The following is a 15,869-nucleotide window of genomic DNA, read 5'->3' as shown; positions in this document are numbered from 1 at the left end:
GGTAACGAAAGTGATACTAGAGGTTGTGGTGTGGAGCAAGGGGAGAAGGAGGATATTTGTGCTGAAGATGATGAAGACTGGGTCATTTCTGAAGATGATGAGGATGATGATGATGGGAGTTGTGGTTGTAATGACGACGAGGAGGGCGTCGAAATCGACGACAACGAGGAGGAGGAGGAGGAGGAGGAGGAGGAGGTTAAAGATGTTGAAATGTGGTTCATTGAAGAAGAAGCAGATGATGATGATGGGAGTTGTGGTTCTAATGACGACAAGTAGGGCGGTAAGGTCGAGGACAACGATGACAATGATGATGGTAACGAAAGTGATACTAGAGGTTGTGGTGTGGAGGAAGGGGAGAAGGAGGATATTTGTGCTAAAGGTGATGAAGACTGGGTCATTTCTGAAGATGATGATGATGATGATGATGATGATGGGAGTTGTGGTTGTAATGACGACGAGGAGGGCGTCGAAATCGACGACAACGAGGAGGAGGAGGAGGAGGAGGAGGTTAACGATGTTGAAATGTGGTTCATTGAAGAAGAAGAAGCAGATGATGATGATGGGAGTTGTGGTTCTAATGACGACAAGTAGGGCGTTAAGGTCGAGGACAACGATGACAATGATGATGGTAACGAAAGTGATACTAGAGGTTGTGGTGTGGAGGAAAGGGAGAAGGAGGATATTTGTGCTGAAGATGATGAAGACTGGGTCATTTCTGAAGATGATGATGATGATGGGAGTTGTGGTTGTAATGACGACGAGGAGGGCGTCGAAATCGACGACAACGAGGAGGAGGAGGAGGAGGAGGAGGAGGAGGAGGAGGGTAACGATGTTGAAATGTGGTTCATTGAAGAAGAAGAAGCAGATGATGATGATGGGAGTTGTGGTTCTAATGACGACAAGTAGGGCGTTAAGGTCGAGGACAACGATGACAATGATGATGGTAACGAAAGTGATACTAGAGGTTGTGGTGTGGAGGAAGGGGAGAAGGAGGATATTTGTGCTGAAGTTGATGAAGACTGGGTCATTTCTGAAGATGATGATGATGATGATGATGGGAGTTGTGGTTGTAATGACGACGAGGAGGGCGTCGAAATCGACGACAACGAGGAGGAGGAGGAGGAGGAGGGAGCTAACGACGATAAATAGTGGGTTATAGAAGAAGAAGAAGAAGAAGAAGAAGAAGAAGAAGAAGAAGAAGAAGAAGAAGATGAAGATGTGAATTGTGGTTGTGAAGACAACGATGAAGGCGTTGAAATAGAGGACAACAATGTCAAGAATGATGATGTTGAAAGTGATCCAGTAGTTGAGGCTGAAAAAAAAAATCATAATGAAGCGCACTGCAAGAACAATATCAATATGAAAATATAGCTTAGCAATTCAACATTTAAAGTATTTCACAATCTTTTCAACACAATGTTTGTTTCTCAACCAGGCAATGATCTGAGCGGGATGTTTTAAACAAATGTTTGGTAGCAATTTAAACTTGAAAAGAAATCGGCATTCATTAGAATAAAACGTTTTTAAGGTATACAAAGTTCTTACTGTTTATTTTTTATAATTTTGTTAACTCTAATGTTTCAGTGCTTCAAAATGCAACATTTAAAGGTTGCTTTTTTTAAAATGATACTTAAAAGGGTTGAATGAATGTGGCCATTTCTAGACAGAATTGATCTCATTTAAAAGGAGAATCATGTCTAATGAGATAAAAAGTGCTTGAATTCAAAAACTAAAATTTATGGATTTTTTTTCTTAACTTAATATCCGTAAACAGCTTGATAAATCGAATTTAAAGCATTGGTAAATCTGATGTGTGACTTGCTGACCACCAAGCAACCTTATATAATTTGCTGATTCAAAAACCAATCCATAAATAAACTTCAGCTTTAAACATTAATGGACAAAATAAATGAAAACAAGAGGCCCATGGGCCACATCGCTCACCTGAGGAACAATAGGTATGATAAAATCAGCTTAATGGACTCATAATACAAACAATCTGGACAATGTACAATAATACATGTAGATCCTGTATAAATAAAATCCATTTTTCACCCCTAATATTCTTATGTTTATAATCATTAGTCCCTTTTCTAACAGGATGGTTTTATAGTTATATCACATGTTGAGTATTGCAGTTCTCAAAAAGATCGATATAAAGCTACATCAAACTCGGAACCTTCTTGTGAGGCCGAAGAATTGTCCTAGAGCCAAAGTCTTAACAATCATAAAGAATCATCTGGCTGATTGGTTTCTGAGAAGAAGATTTTAAAAGATTTACTCTATATATTCCTATGTAAAACGTTAACACCCCCCCCCCCCCCGATGTGGCCTCACCCTACCCCCATGGATCATGATTTTCACAACTTTGAATCTACACTACCTGAGGATGCTTCCACACAAGTTTAAGCTTTCCTGACTGATTAGTTTCTAAGAAGAAGATTTTTAAAGATTTACTCTATATATCCCTATGTAAAACTTCGACCCCCCCCCCCCCCATTGTGGCCTCACCCTACCCTCGGGGGTCATGATTTTCACAACTTTGAATCTACACTGCCTGAGAATGCTTCCACACACAAGTTTCAGCTTTCCTGGCTGATTAGTTTCTGAGAAGAAGATTTTTTAAAGATTTACTCAATATATTCCTATGTAAAACTTCGACCCCCCCCCCATTGTGGCCCCACCCTTCCCCGGGGGTCATGATTTTCATAACTTTGAATCTACACTACTTGAGGATGTTTCCACACAAGTTTCTACTTCCCTGGCTGATTAGTTTCTGAGAAGAAGATTTTCAAAGATTTACTCTATATATTCCTATGTAAAACTTCGACCCCCCATTGTGGCCCCACCCTACATCCAGGGGTCATGATTTTCACAACTTTGAATCTACACTGCCTGAGAATGCTTCCACACAAGTGTCAGCTTCCCTGGCTTTTTGGTTCTTGAGGAGAAGATTTTTGAAAATTTCTCGAAATCTAATTATCTTCCCTTGAAAACGGGTGTGGCTCTTATGTTTAACAACTTTGAATCCCCCTTGCCTAAGGATGATTTGAGCCAAGTTTGGTTGACATTGGCCCAGTAGTTCTTGAGAAGATGTTGAAAATGTGAAAAGTTTACGGACAGACGGACAGACGGACGACAGACAAAATGTGATCAGAATAACTCACTTGAGCTTTCAGCTCAGGTGAGTTAAAAAGTATTCCAATGTTTAAAAAAAACACGAAATGTGTTCATTGGTGTTTATGATGTTTGATACATACATGGTTCGCATGTCTTCTCGTAGAAACGGCACAAGTCACAGGGTGACGCATCAAGTGACATCTTATCATGACTCAAAGAACAAACCATGTTGTCCTCACGATAGGTAAACCCCCAACATGTGAAATCGTCTCTGCAACTGGCACGGCATTCCGACTCAGTGATTGAGGAATACATATTGTAAACTGTCACACCAGTCTTCCAGTACCCATGATCGAGAAATGATGTATTGGAGCAGTTCGAAGATTGGGTGGTTGTGTTGGTGACATCTAAGACGGAAAAAAAGGATACGTTTCTAAATGTTTGGTAAAAATTGACCGTGTATGTCATATTTTTACATCATTTAATATCTGAAGAAATATTGTATATAAATATACAATCAATATCAATCACCTGTAGCAAAAATTCAAATTTGTTTTAATATAAATATTTAAATAGTCAAATTATATTACAACACGAAAAAAATTCTTTCAAAAAAAGTTTTTTTTTTTTATCTTTCATGAGAATTAAATAGTATGTGTTTGAAAGAGTGTGGTTAAGGCAGTAAATTTTCAAATTTGTCATAGTCTTACTCAAATAAGGTTTGTCATTCTAAAATAACTAAATGGATATATATCAAGAAGCAACTATACACATACATATATACAGATATTTATTATTATTATTTGTCTAATGTCAAAAAGCTATACATACATGACTGGCATGTCTTTTCGTAGAAACGGCAGGAAACACAAGGTGATGTGTCCATGAACATAGTATCGCTACTTAGAAAGCATATTTGTGAGTCATCTTCATACGTATACCCTAAACATGTTTCATCGTTTTTGCACTCTTCATGACACCATGCATTGTCAGAAAAAGGAAAATCCATGTAAACGTTTCTACCCTTTGTGTTATGCCCATGGTAATGAAATGATATACTGTCGCAAGTTGGTGTAGTTGTGGAATCTAAAACGGACACATATTATAAAGGATTGAATCATAAAGGGTGATTTTTTTTCATTTTTTTACAAAAATGTAATCATAAAAATGCAGACATGTATGTGAACATGACATGTAAACAGTCGTCATATTGATCGTATGGTTCTAAAAATATAATTTATTTATTTTTATTACACAAAGTGTGATACCATTTAGCACTTGATAATCAAAAATGGTTGTAACACTTTATTGTTTAGGATTAGGAAAACCAATCCATATTGTAAAACATCACTTGCACAAATCACATCGATCTATTATAAACTAGTGCAAACTGCGAAATTTTGCTTGACGTAAATAATATATTTTGCACAGATTAACGTCTCTCTTTTGAAATAACTGTTTTCTGATCATGGTAAGAAGGATTGAATTATTAAGAATTAAATTTAAAAGAATATCTATAATATACTTCCTTTAAACACTTTTTGTCTTAACAAAGTGTAAATTGAACCATTTTGAACGCTTCAATTGCCTTATATAGATGATTGTCATTAAATGCTTATACTTTAACGTTACATGCTGATACTTCACCATTACATGCTGATATTTTAACATTACATGCTGATATTTTAATATGAAATGCTGATACTTCAACATTTCACGTTGATACTTCAACATTACACGATTATACTTTAACATTACATGCTTATACTTCAGTATTACACTGATACTTTAACTTTTAATGTTGTTATTTCTTCATTATATGATGCTACTTCGACATGCAGTGCTTCTAAAAATAGGCAACTGTCGCCTCGGGATCGAAATACGCTAAAAGAGAAGCTCAGAACACGCGATCGCATGTAAAGTTTTTAACTCTGGGCGAAGATTAATATAATAGGACTAAGGTCTACTGAAACTAGTTTAGATCAAGATACTCAACAAATACTACTATTTGAATACTGGTTGTCTTTAGAAAAGGTCAAATGTAAGTGTAAAGAATACCTGTTTAGTAAGACCATTGGCGCTCAGCGCATAAAAATCAGGGGTACAAAAAGTCCTCAAGGGATTTTTGGTTTAAAAATGTGCATTCTGAGCCTAATCTTATTTTGGCGATTGGTCAGAGTGGACTGCTAAAAATATCAATCGCACCTGAACAAAGAATTCTGTCATTTAGTTTAGGTTTATTGCGATTGATGAATTTTCCCTGGAGATCAACGTGTAAAAGTGAGCAATGTAAGCACTGATTTTTTCAACAGTATAATAGTATTTGCTAAAATCAGATCCAGCAGCAATGTTTTATCCTTGCATGAATGGGGTCGTACTCTTATAACCTGCTTGTGTGTTTTCATATACCTTAATACACTTCATCCAAACAAATCGTATGTTCCGACATTATTTTTGTTTATCTAGTTGAGATCTTCTCCTATAAGCTGTACTGTATACTTCAAGTTTTCATCGCGTCTCCTCGCCTCGCCAAGATTTAAAATATTGATAGCTAAAAAGATTAGCAGTTTTAAAGCCTACACACCTATTTTCTTTTATTTTTTGAATTTCCTATCTTCAACTAAGTTTTTTTAAACAAATTTTGTAGTAGACATAGTAATGTTAAATATTGGCCTACAAGAAAATCCTCAAAAACTAGCTCAATGAAGCGTAAAGGCGAAGGTTGAGTAAAATATAGTTCTAACCGGACGTTGTTGATAAAACATCATCCGTTAAAAAAATGAAAGTTTAACACATGGGTATTATACACCACTCGTATAAGAAAAAACCGCTCTAAACATCTTAAATGGCATGTCTTCTCGAAGAAATTGCATACATTGCACGGGAAAGCATCAAGCGAGATTCTATCGTGACTGAGAGAACATATCCAGTAGTCCACGCGATAGGTATACCCCAAACATGCATAATCGTCTCTGCAAGTGTTATGCCATTCCCACTCCCATGCTGTGGAAAATACATTAAAAACTGTGATACTAGTCGTCTGGATCCCATGATCAAGGAAAAGTGTATTGGAGCAGTTATAGGTGGATTGTGTTGTATTGTTACCATCAAAAGCAAACACAAATTATGAAATAAATTATCAGTGTTTTATGAAAAGTTGATTGCCTAATATGTATATTCAATATTAAACTGCACTTGTGCTAAATTCACTCGATTATTATAAAATATATCATGAAATTTCTAACAAGTACCTAACACCCACACAATATATATACACAAAAAGTAAATGTAGAAGTAAAATGTTGGTTATGTGAGGTTTTTTCCATCGTTTATCTTATTTTTTGTTTCTGGGGATAAGGGTTTGGGGTCTAAAAAATGTATCCTACGGATGATAAATATTTATCATTTCAACAACGCCTAATTAATCATTCTGAAAAAAAAGACCTAAAGTTTTGGGAAAAAAAAGGAAAGTTGTTTTACCAACTTATATTTATATTTCCTTGATTAAAAATGTCACGGCTGTAGATATAGCGCTATGGTTATCAATGAAACTAAACAAGTCTTATTGAAGTTTGACGAAGAAATACATAAATGTACGACTATATAAAATTTCTAAATTTTTTGTACACCTTTATATCTGACTACTTTAAACAAGGACATATTCGCCCCCGTTTTATTTTCGCCCTTGTTGTCAGCGGGTGAATTTTAGAATAGATGAATTCAAATGTCTTTAATTATACTTCTTTAAACACTGCTGTGTCTGGGCAAATTCATTACGGGGCGATTTTGTTTGCGAGTATAGGAGGGCAAAAATTACACAGGGCGAAAAAAACCCCACAGAATAGAGTATTTTCAATTAATGTCTTAGAAAAACAATGCTTCTGAATACATTACATCGAATTAACAAATTTCTTTCAAGTACTTAATCTTGACAGCGGTGATGGTTTTTTTTATAAATACATGATTGTGCTTAGGTCTAAGCACTGTTTTACTCACGTTTTGCCAGAGTAACTACATATAGGAGAGCTGATTGATTTTCAAAAATTATGACGCCTTCGCTTTTTAATTATATTAATTATAAAAATATTATTTCACATGCTAATGATAATTTTGAATAAAACCGCAATGAATAATTAAGTGTTGGTTTTGCGTTAGAACAGCTTGAAAATAAAATGCTTAGCAAAGTCAAGAGATGTGAATGACACTTGATAGTATATTAAGACAGTTTTATACGTACGTGATTGACAAGTCTTTTCGTAATAATGACAGGTAGGGCAGGGTGACCCGGTTATGAAGTTGTTGTCTCCATTTAAAGAACAAAAGGTATCATAATACGTATACCCAAAACATCCTTCATTGTTTCTGCACTCTTCATGACACAGTATCAAGTCACTTGAAAATATGTTGTCCGTTATGCCCTCTGTTTGTGGCCCATGGTCATAAAATAATACATCTAAGCAGGTATCAGCTGTAATGGAAACATTTCTTAATTTCTGATGAATGATGTAGATTTTGATTATTAATTACATAGTTTAAGTACATTTTCATTTTAAAATGCTTTGATTTGCTGGGTTTTTTTTTTAAATTTGTACCGTGTTTATCGATGCGAAAAGCTAAAGCTACAACTCGTGAAAATAAAAAAAAAAAAACCTTTACGTAAGATTTATCAAACTTGAAATGGGTGTGCAGTATTTCAGGTAGTATGCATCTCGTCATCAGACACAATTTTAAGGTTCTAATACAATTAGATGAAAACTACCCATTCTGTGAGAGAAAGAACTGATCGAGGTCTGTAGGGCCGTGATCATTTCATTGAGAGTACAAGGCAATTATCCAACTTTAAGCATTATCTTCTTTGTTTTAAGAATAAACATTATCAAGTACTCCTGTTGACCATGATGATGAATATATTTTTTTTTAAACTTTGGACAATAGAACTAGTCTTGCATAGAACTTTCTGTTGTTCACTTAATGGTCAGTTTCAGATTATATGAACGGGGTTTATGAAGTTGTGCTGTGAAAATTTCATATCTACTCACTCTTTTACTAAGCAGCACCATTTTGTTCTCTGTTGGGGAAAACATTTCTTATTCACCAATATTTAAGGATGTAAAAGAGGTACTGCATATATTGATACTGTTCTATGCGGTATTCTAGATATGGAGGGTGGAAATGTTATGCCAAATTTTGACATGATTTACATGTACAAGATCATTTGATGAAATAATTTAGCCAACCAAAACAAAAAATGCTTTGACCAGGGGCTCGTAACAAAAAGCATGCTAAGATTTTGACTTAAGTAGGGTCATAAGTAGGACTTAGGCGGAATCTTAGGACATACATAAGTCCTGCTTAAGTATGTCTGATACCGCAACATAAATGAAACTAAGCAATGTCTTAGCTAAGTCATTTTTATGTTAAAAAGTATAAACGTATTTTTCATTTCTTTTGTCGAATTTGAATGTATTGGTAATAAAATTATATTTTTATAGATACACGTGCATGACATCATTGATATTAGATGGGGGTAGATGTAATTAAATTGAGTATATATATGTTTGTACTTAAAATTTTAAACATAACTCAAAGCGATGGATCTCGGGCAATATTACCGCATGTTTGCACAACATTTAACTTGGACATATTTACCTTTATATTGATTTTATTATCTTTAATTATTTAATAATGTTTGCATAGTTTGCATAATTATCTTAATTGTTATCTATGACGTTCACGCATTTGCGTTTACCCAGTGCGTGATTTGCCATATTTGGGCCGTCATTCATTTGCTATTTGTTATTTCATATTTGGGGGAGCCCGTCGGTAGCCCTCGCAATTATCACCGCGGCCATATTTTTTAAGAATATGAATATAATTTACAGTTATAGTTGATGATAATTTATTGATTTATTGTGCAACGTATTTTAGTCTCCTTCCCCTTCAAACTTGCCTGAAATGGTTGTGCAGTTTTCTACGTAATATACACTTCCCGGCTCATCCACAGTTTCAAGGTTGTTATGCAATCTACATTCAGATGTTCCATCCACGAAAGAGAATGATGTACACCAAAATTTATCAGAACATCTTCGCTCGCAGTCCGCCAATGGTATTGTTTCTGGACTATAAGGTACAGCCCCAGCTTTATCTGTTTCTTGAAGTCTAAACGAGCACGTTTCCACGCCAGAGGGTGGCGCTTCACTAAAATGTAGTCCTGAATTTAGAATAAAAATTCCATTCCATAGTTGTTGAACGTTGGGGGATTAAGGCATGCATGAATGGTTTTCGTCAGTTTAAGTCAAACCACATTAAAAAAAAATTGGCGTGGGGATAATAACTGTAGAAGATTGATTTAAATACTTGAACTAATTAAGACATATTAGTTTTGACAAAATGTACGCAAACATATATTTATGTTCATGAAAAGAAAACTGTAAGTCTTTCTTTTTTCTTTACACAATGGTGTATATCTTACTTAAAATAAAAAAGCCTATTGATCTCATTCAGTTTAAGACATCTGAAGTTATAATGAAAATTATGTTTGTTTGTTTAGTTCTTTTTTTTTTTAAAGAGAGTCACTGACAAACCTTGTATTACAAGGACCACGTAGATGAAAAAGTGGACCACAATCATCTGAAATGATATTTTTAGATATGAGACATCAATTTATATCTAAATTTATATCATAAATATCTAAACTTAAGTAAAATCTTATGATAAAAAGCAAAATGATAACTATTGATTGTTTTTAAAACGTTTAGACAGACTTCTGAAAAAAAGGTTACTTACTTGATACACCATGTGTATTGTCATTAAACATGTTGGAGGAAGTCAGTTAGTATAATTATTAATCTTGTTTTTAACTAACGTTCTTTTAAAAAAAATATTTAATTTAATAGAATACATTCTAAAAATGAAAGCAAACCGTTAAGAGATTAAGATAACCTTATTGATGAGAAAAGACCTCTAAATGTACATGTAGTTGAAGAAAAAAACCCCACAAAAATCAATAGTTTTAAGATTTCCGATCGTTGGTACCTTTATTCCCTCGGAGCGTATAATTATTTCAGGAAACCTTTTTTTTTCCTTTCCGTTCTCAGATTATGTTTATTGATTGGTAGTTTGTTAATGCAAAATTGTTTACCTTTCCTGCATCGAATCACAATTTACCAAAATGCTCTCTTGTGTCTATAACCCTTGTTCTAAATCTGAAAAAAAAATCCTTACAATGACGCATATGATTGATATATTATGAATTAATATAATTCAAAACCCCAAGCCATTGTGTTTCGATGGATTTGATTTCAGACCCAATCAAATATTTATGGCAAACTTTGCTTGGCGTTAGAACTCTTTCACCTTAAACTTATTTTCTCATCAATGTCGAAGTATATATGCAGCTATTTTTGTTATCAAAAATAGGAAACAAATGTGCGGAAAAACAAGTTGACTACATGTACAAGACTAATCAAAGTTTTACAATTAATTCAATTAAAGAAATGGTTTATCTTCCAAGTATTATAGTACCTCTAGCTTTTTTACATTTAAATGTACATTCTATTATTCTCTCGTTTGAATTTTAGCCTACTTGTTAGAAAAAATACATAGTAATCGTGCGACATGAAATAATAACAGTAGTATATTTATTTACGATTAATAATAAGTCAACCCTTCACAAATTCAAAATGTGTTTCTCGAAGGCAAAACCTTAGGTATTCTTTATGAATCTACTTACTTGTAAAATGGATTCTTTTTTTTAATTGTATGCAAACATCAAATAATGCATAGCCGCACATCCAGATAAATAATAATGCAATAACGGCAATGCAACTGTCTTTTAACCGTTGTTGTATTTATTGTATAATATTTACCCGTTGTTGTATTTATTGTATAATATATATATATATATATATATATATATATATATATATATATATATATATATATATATATATATATATATATATATATATTAAGCATAACATTTGTTCTATAATATAACATTTGCATTTAAATTCAGTATAAAGATGATAAAGCTTTATCATAAATATAATTTATGCGAGAAAATATTCGCTCTCGTTTAATTTTCATCCCCTTGCGCTCTCTTTGTACTGCAGGTGAATTGAAGAGTGGGCGAATCCCAATGTCTCATAATATAATTATCTCTTTAAACGCAACTGAATCTGTGCGAACTCAAAGACCAGATACAACCGTTGCCAAGTGAAGAAGAGCAAAAATCACTTGGAATGAAATGAAGCATGTATGTATTGAGTATTCACAATGATATTCAAAAAAACATTTGTTGGTAATATAAGAAATGAATCCGCAAAGATATTTTCATGTTATAATGTATAATTTTTTTTTCTTTCGATGTTGATAGGAAAAAAATCAATATTAAATTAATCATTTATTAACGACAAATGCTAGTATATACATAAAGAGATAATACAGCGATAAATTAGAAATAAAATACCATGATACAGGTACTTACCTTTTAGAACTTAGACGTTGACTGATTGATCTAACGGTGTCCCAAGATGAAATCAGACAATTAGGCACGCAATAATTTCTTCTTCAGAAAGACAACATTGATTTCCGTTTTAGGTTTCTGAGTCAAAAGATTTTTTTTCTTTTTAATTTCCTCTAGTTATATACATGCAATTATCGAGCAATGGTAAACATGACGGTTGTAGTTCAAACGTCTTTAAGAAATCCGTCCTAGTTTGCTTTTGTTTTTTTATGTTGTTGTGGTTAACCTTTTCGTTTATAGTCAGTAAATGCTTTTGATCACATGCTGCTTTTCTTTTAATTATCAATTTATAAGGCAAGAGAAATTTTATTGTTAATTATATTTAATTCGGATTTGTAAATTATATATGGTCAGTTGGAATCAGACCTTCGGTGCTGATGCATACCAAACTCACGTAAAAGTATATTTCATGTAACTTCTAGATAAAAGTCTGAAAACTAAATCGCGTGTTGGCTTGTAGGAGGTTATACGAGTACATGAGATTCAACAACAAGAGAATAATTTCACGGTTGGCCCAGTATTAGTCCTGTACGGGAGAGAGCGCCCCGTAATACATGTACATAACTCCCTAAAAAGTCATTGTGAAACGGGCCCCTGGCAGGTATCTCATTCCTTAATTAAAATGTTATTTGAGAAATCCAGATTTTATGATTTTACTATATCATACGATGAATTCAAATGAAATCTAATAGTCGCAGAGATAAATATGATATAGAACGGAGAGATGTGGAACTTCTAGAATAAGTAGCGCGTGTTTTCTTGTATTTGGTAACATATAGATTTTTTTTTGTACAAAAAAGAAAACGGCACAAATGCATCTCGGCTGATAGAAGAAGCGAGTATAAAAAGCAAAACAATTCTGAATGAAACGGCATTCCCACATAAGATTTAGCATCAACATTCCTAAACCAATTTCCGGTCACCCTTATTCCATTCCCCGATAGAAAAAATAAACAACTACTGCCCCAAAAGAAAGTAATTAAAATTTCTTTTAAAGAAATAGTTAATTTTGTATGAGGGTATAGGACAAACTGAGTATTTATTTGGTATATATTCCCGTCTTATCAAAGTGCTTATTTGAGGATCAGGAAAATTTCGTAGAAAGAAGAAGCATAGATAGAGAGAATAGAACAGCTGTTGTTTTTTTTTTATCATTATGACATCAAATAGTTTTAACAGAATGTGTACTAGTATTCGATATTGTACCCAAATCCAATTTCTTTTAAGATTTTTCAAACAAATGCATGAAATGTATTCATAAAATATTTATGATTGTTCAACTTTTCACTCGTCATTAGTTATTGATATTAAGGATTTTCAATTGCACACTGCGACCCGTTCAATTAGAAAATTGATACGAAGGAGCTTTTTATTGTGAATAAAAGCAAACATGTTCTATTTTGGTTTCTTTCAACGCAAAACAGTTCAATCTATTTGTAGGTCTTGTGGGTTTTGTTTTTTTTTTGTTTTGTTTTTTTATTTTTGGTTTTTTTTTTTTTTTTTTTTTTTTTTTTTTTTGGGGGGGGGGGGGTGTTTTTGTTTTGTTTTTTTTTTGTTTTTTTTTTTTTAACGTAAAAATTGAATAAACCAGATACATGTGTCGTTGAAAATTACACTGCTTTTAATTAAAGGTTTGAAAGAAAATTTATACAAAATTTTTTTCTACATTCGCCCCCCCCCCCCAAAAAAAAAATTGCGATTAAAAAGTCAAATCAATTGCTTTTATGTACGGAAATGATGGAAATGAATAATGGTCGACAAAATATTAAGAACAAAATAGCTTTTAACAGAAACATCATAAGTAGTATTTGTATCTGTTGTACATGTACCTTGTAGTATCTGTACATGTTAATTGCATTGATTGTAGACATTTCCGGATAAAAACATCATATTTCTTTAATAGTATGAGGTGATCAAATACGGTTCGATGTGATCAAATCCAATAAAGCCGGAAATGATTTATGATCGATTTCATCACGGCCAATCGTATAAATTTGATTACCTCAAATTATTCAAAGAATGAGTCCTAATTACATGCACTCATATTTCATAATTTTTAGTAATTAAAATAGCTATTGATGTATGATTAATGTATTGGCTTTTTTTAAACAGAATCGATTCGTTATTATATTTCAGAAAAAAATAATGGAAAATGTTACAATAGCGATATAGCATAGTTTCAGGGAAGGGGATAAATTTGGTTTCATTACGATTGTTTGTTCAAATAAATATTTTAATGAATACTGCTCACTAGCATCGCTGTACATTTATTTAAATCGGATTAAGTCTACAGTACTTTAAAGCGACAGCAGGTATTCAATTTGACTTTTAAAAAAAGTTGTTTGAATTCCTGCAGCTTGGCTCATCAACTACGTTAAAGTATCAGAATTAATTTTTGAAAAGAATCCGAATGGATGTGTCCTAGATCGTGACTCTATTCGTTGACCTTTATATCAAGAGTTTAAAATTTCTTTTAAAACCCGCATCTAAATCATGAAGAAAAAAAATCTAGGTCATTTAAGTCTCGTGATTCTGTCTTTAGACTGCCTGAGTTAATAGTTATTAATTGTTCAAATATTTAGTTCTTATAGAACTTAAGCTGGTATGCAAACGTTAACTTCAATCTGTCGAAATACATCTATTACATGTACTTTAGTTCGCATTTTAAAATATTTTTTACACATGTAGTACCTCACAATCGTTACGGGATATTTTTAAAAAGTCCTCAAGGGGCTAGTCATTTTTAGGCTATATTATACTCCTTATGAACAAGAATAGATATGGGCTATCCCATATCCAAGATAATTGACTTTTATATTACTTGAATTTTCACTGTGCTAAGCCACCGTAAACAACCCCTAACGCGGGGGAGTCGACAAAAAGTAGGGGGGAGTCGATCCCAACGCATGGGGGAGTCGATTTTCTTCGCTTCGGAGACGGAAGGAATTTAGGTCATGCCTTTGGTAGGTATTTATAAGAAGTATTTCCAAAAAAGAGATACCGCACGGAAGACAGCGATAGTCAAACTTTGTGTCGGTCATTGGTCCGAGTTCTCTATGCGTCTAGTAGTCTCAAACACTTCGAAACTATTTGACAAATTTCAAATTCACAGTTATCGGGTGGTCAAAATATGCTTGATTTGTAAAATATACGACTTGCTTTGGTTACAGACAGTTGAAACAGCCGAACAAATGATCAACCTTACAGGTGCAATAATCAAATCTTAATAAATGAATAAACAAGACATTTTCGGTTCAGATGTAACGGTCACGTAGGGGGGAGTCGATTTTCGGAAAAGAGAACGCACGGGGGAGTAGAAAATTGTGTATATTTAATTTTACATTGAACTTGTATCATTTGCAAACCTTATTTGATATCAGTTGTCAATATATAAAGTATATTAAACACTGTTTACAAAAAGTTTTATAACCAGTAGCTAAAAATGCAAAATATGTGTTCAAATAAAACGATATATCTTCATAACTTGACTTTTTCTCTTTTCTTGTGATTTGTGTATCTCAAACCATATCAAAGACACAACTTCATTTATCTGTTGTGTTTTGTAATTATCCTGTGTGTGTGTTGTTTGTATGTTTTTTGTTTTTTTGTTTTTTTTTAATTCGTTGTTTTTCATACATATAAACACACTAGTCATACAGAGGATATGATTTAAAATGCTGTATTTGTTTTGGCATCTGTATATCATGTATGTATTTGCTACCGAAGGGTGGTTGGTGAATGCTTTTGTCAATATGATTATCTTGTAAGACCGCGGCGTCGTTGACTTGTTAAATTGGGGGGGGGGGGGGTCTACAAAGTTGTTGTATTCCTGTGGACTGTATGTGAACCGAATGCCTGCTTTTCTTTTAGGGCTGATTGAAGCATAGTTAAATCATAAATTTTATATTTGACTGATGAATTATATAATTATCCATATATGCAGTCCTATTGTACGATAAATAGTACAGTCATCAACTGTGTTTATTCAAACAATAAAGTGCTTTTTTGGGTTATGCATACCGGTATATGATGGTAGCTAACATTCAAGAAAAGTACATTACCGTAGTTATCAGTTTACGTATGTATATATCCTGATATGCTTGCTACTATCATAGCCCTAAGAATCCCTGAAGAATGCATTTTACCTGTTTATTTTGTAATAGTGTATATATAATAGGCTCAGTACTGTCACGCTCCTACTAGCACTAGCTAGTTGGAGCGT

At 33.4% G+C, this 15,869-nt stretch overlaps 1 protein-coding gene across 1 annotated transcript; it reads right to left on the bottom strand.

The window, feature by feature from the left end:
* Positions 1-41: 41 nt before the first annotated feature.
* On the bottom strand, positions 42-848 carry LOC128174090 (uncharacterized protein DDB_G0271670-like; the record flags this gene model as incomplete). The annotated part of the gene is made up of 1 exon (XM_052839726.1): positions 42-848. A coding segment is annotated over exon 1 (807 nt), but the record flags the coding sequence as incomplete, so codon positions are not given.
* Positions 849-15,869: the final 15,021 nt, after the last annotated feature.

This window comes from Crassostrea angulata, chromosome 2 (assembly GCF_025612915.1).
Source record: "Crassostrea angulata isolate pt1a10 chromosome 2, ASM2561291v2, whole genome shotgun sequence".
NCBI lineage: Eukaryota > Metazoa > Mollusca > Bivalvia > Ostreida > Ostreidae > Magallana > Magallana angulata.
This window is presented reverse-complemented; position numbering and strand designations above follow the sequence as displayed.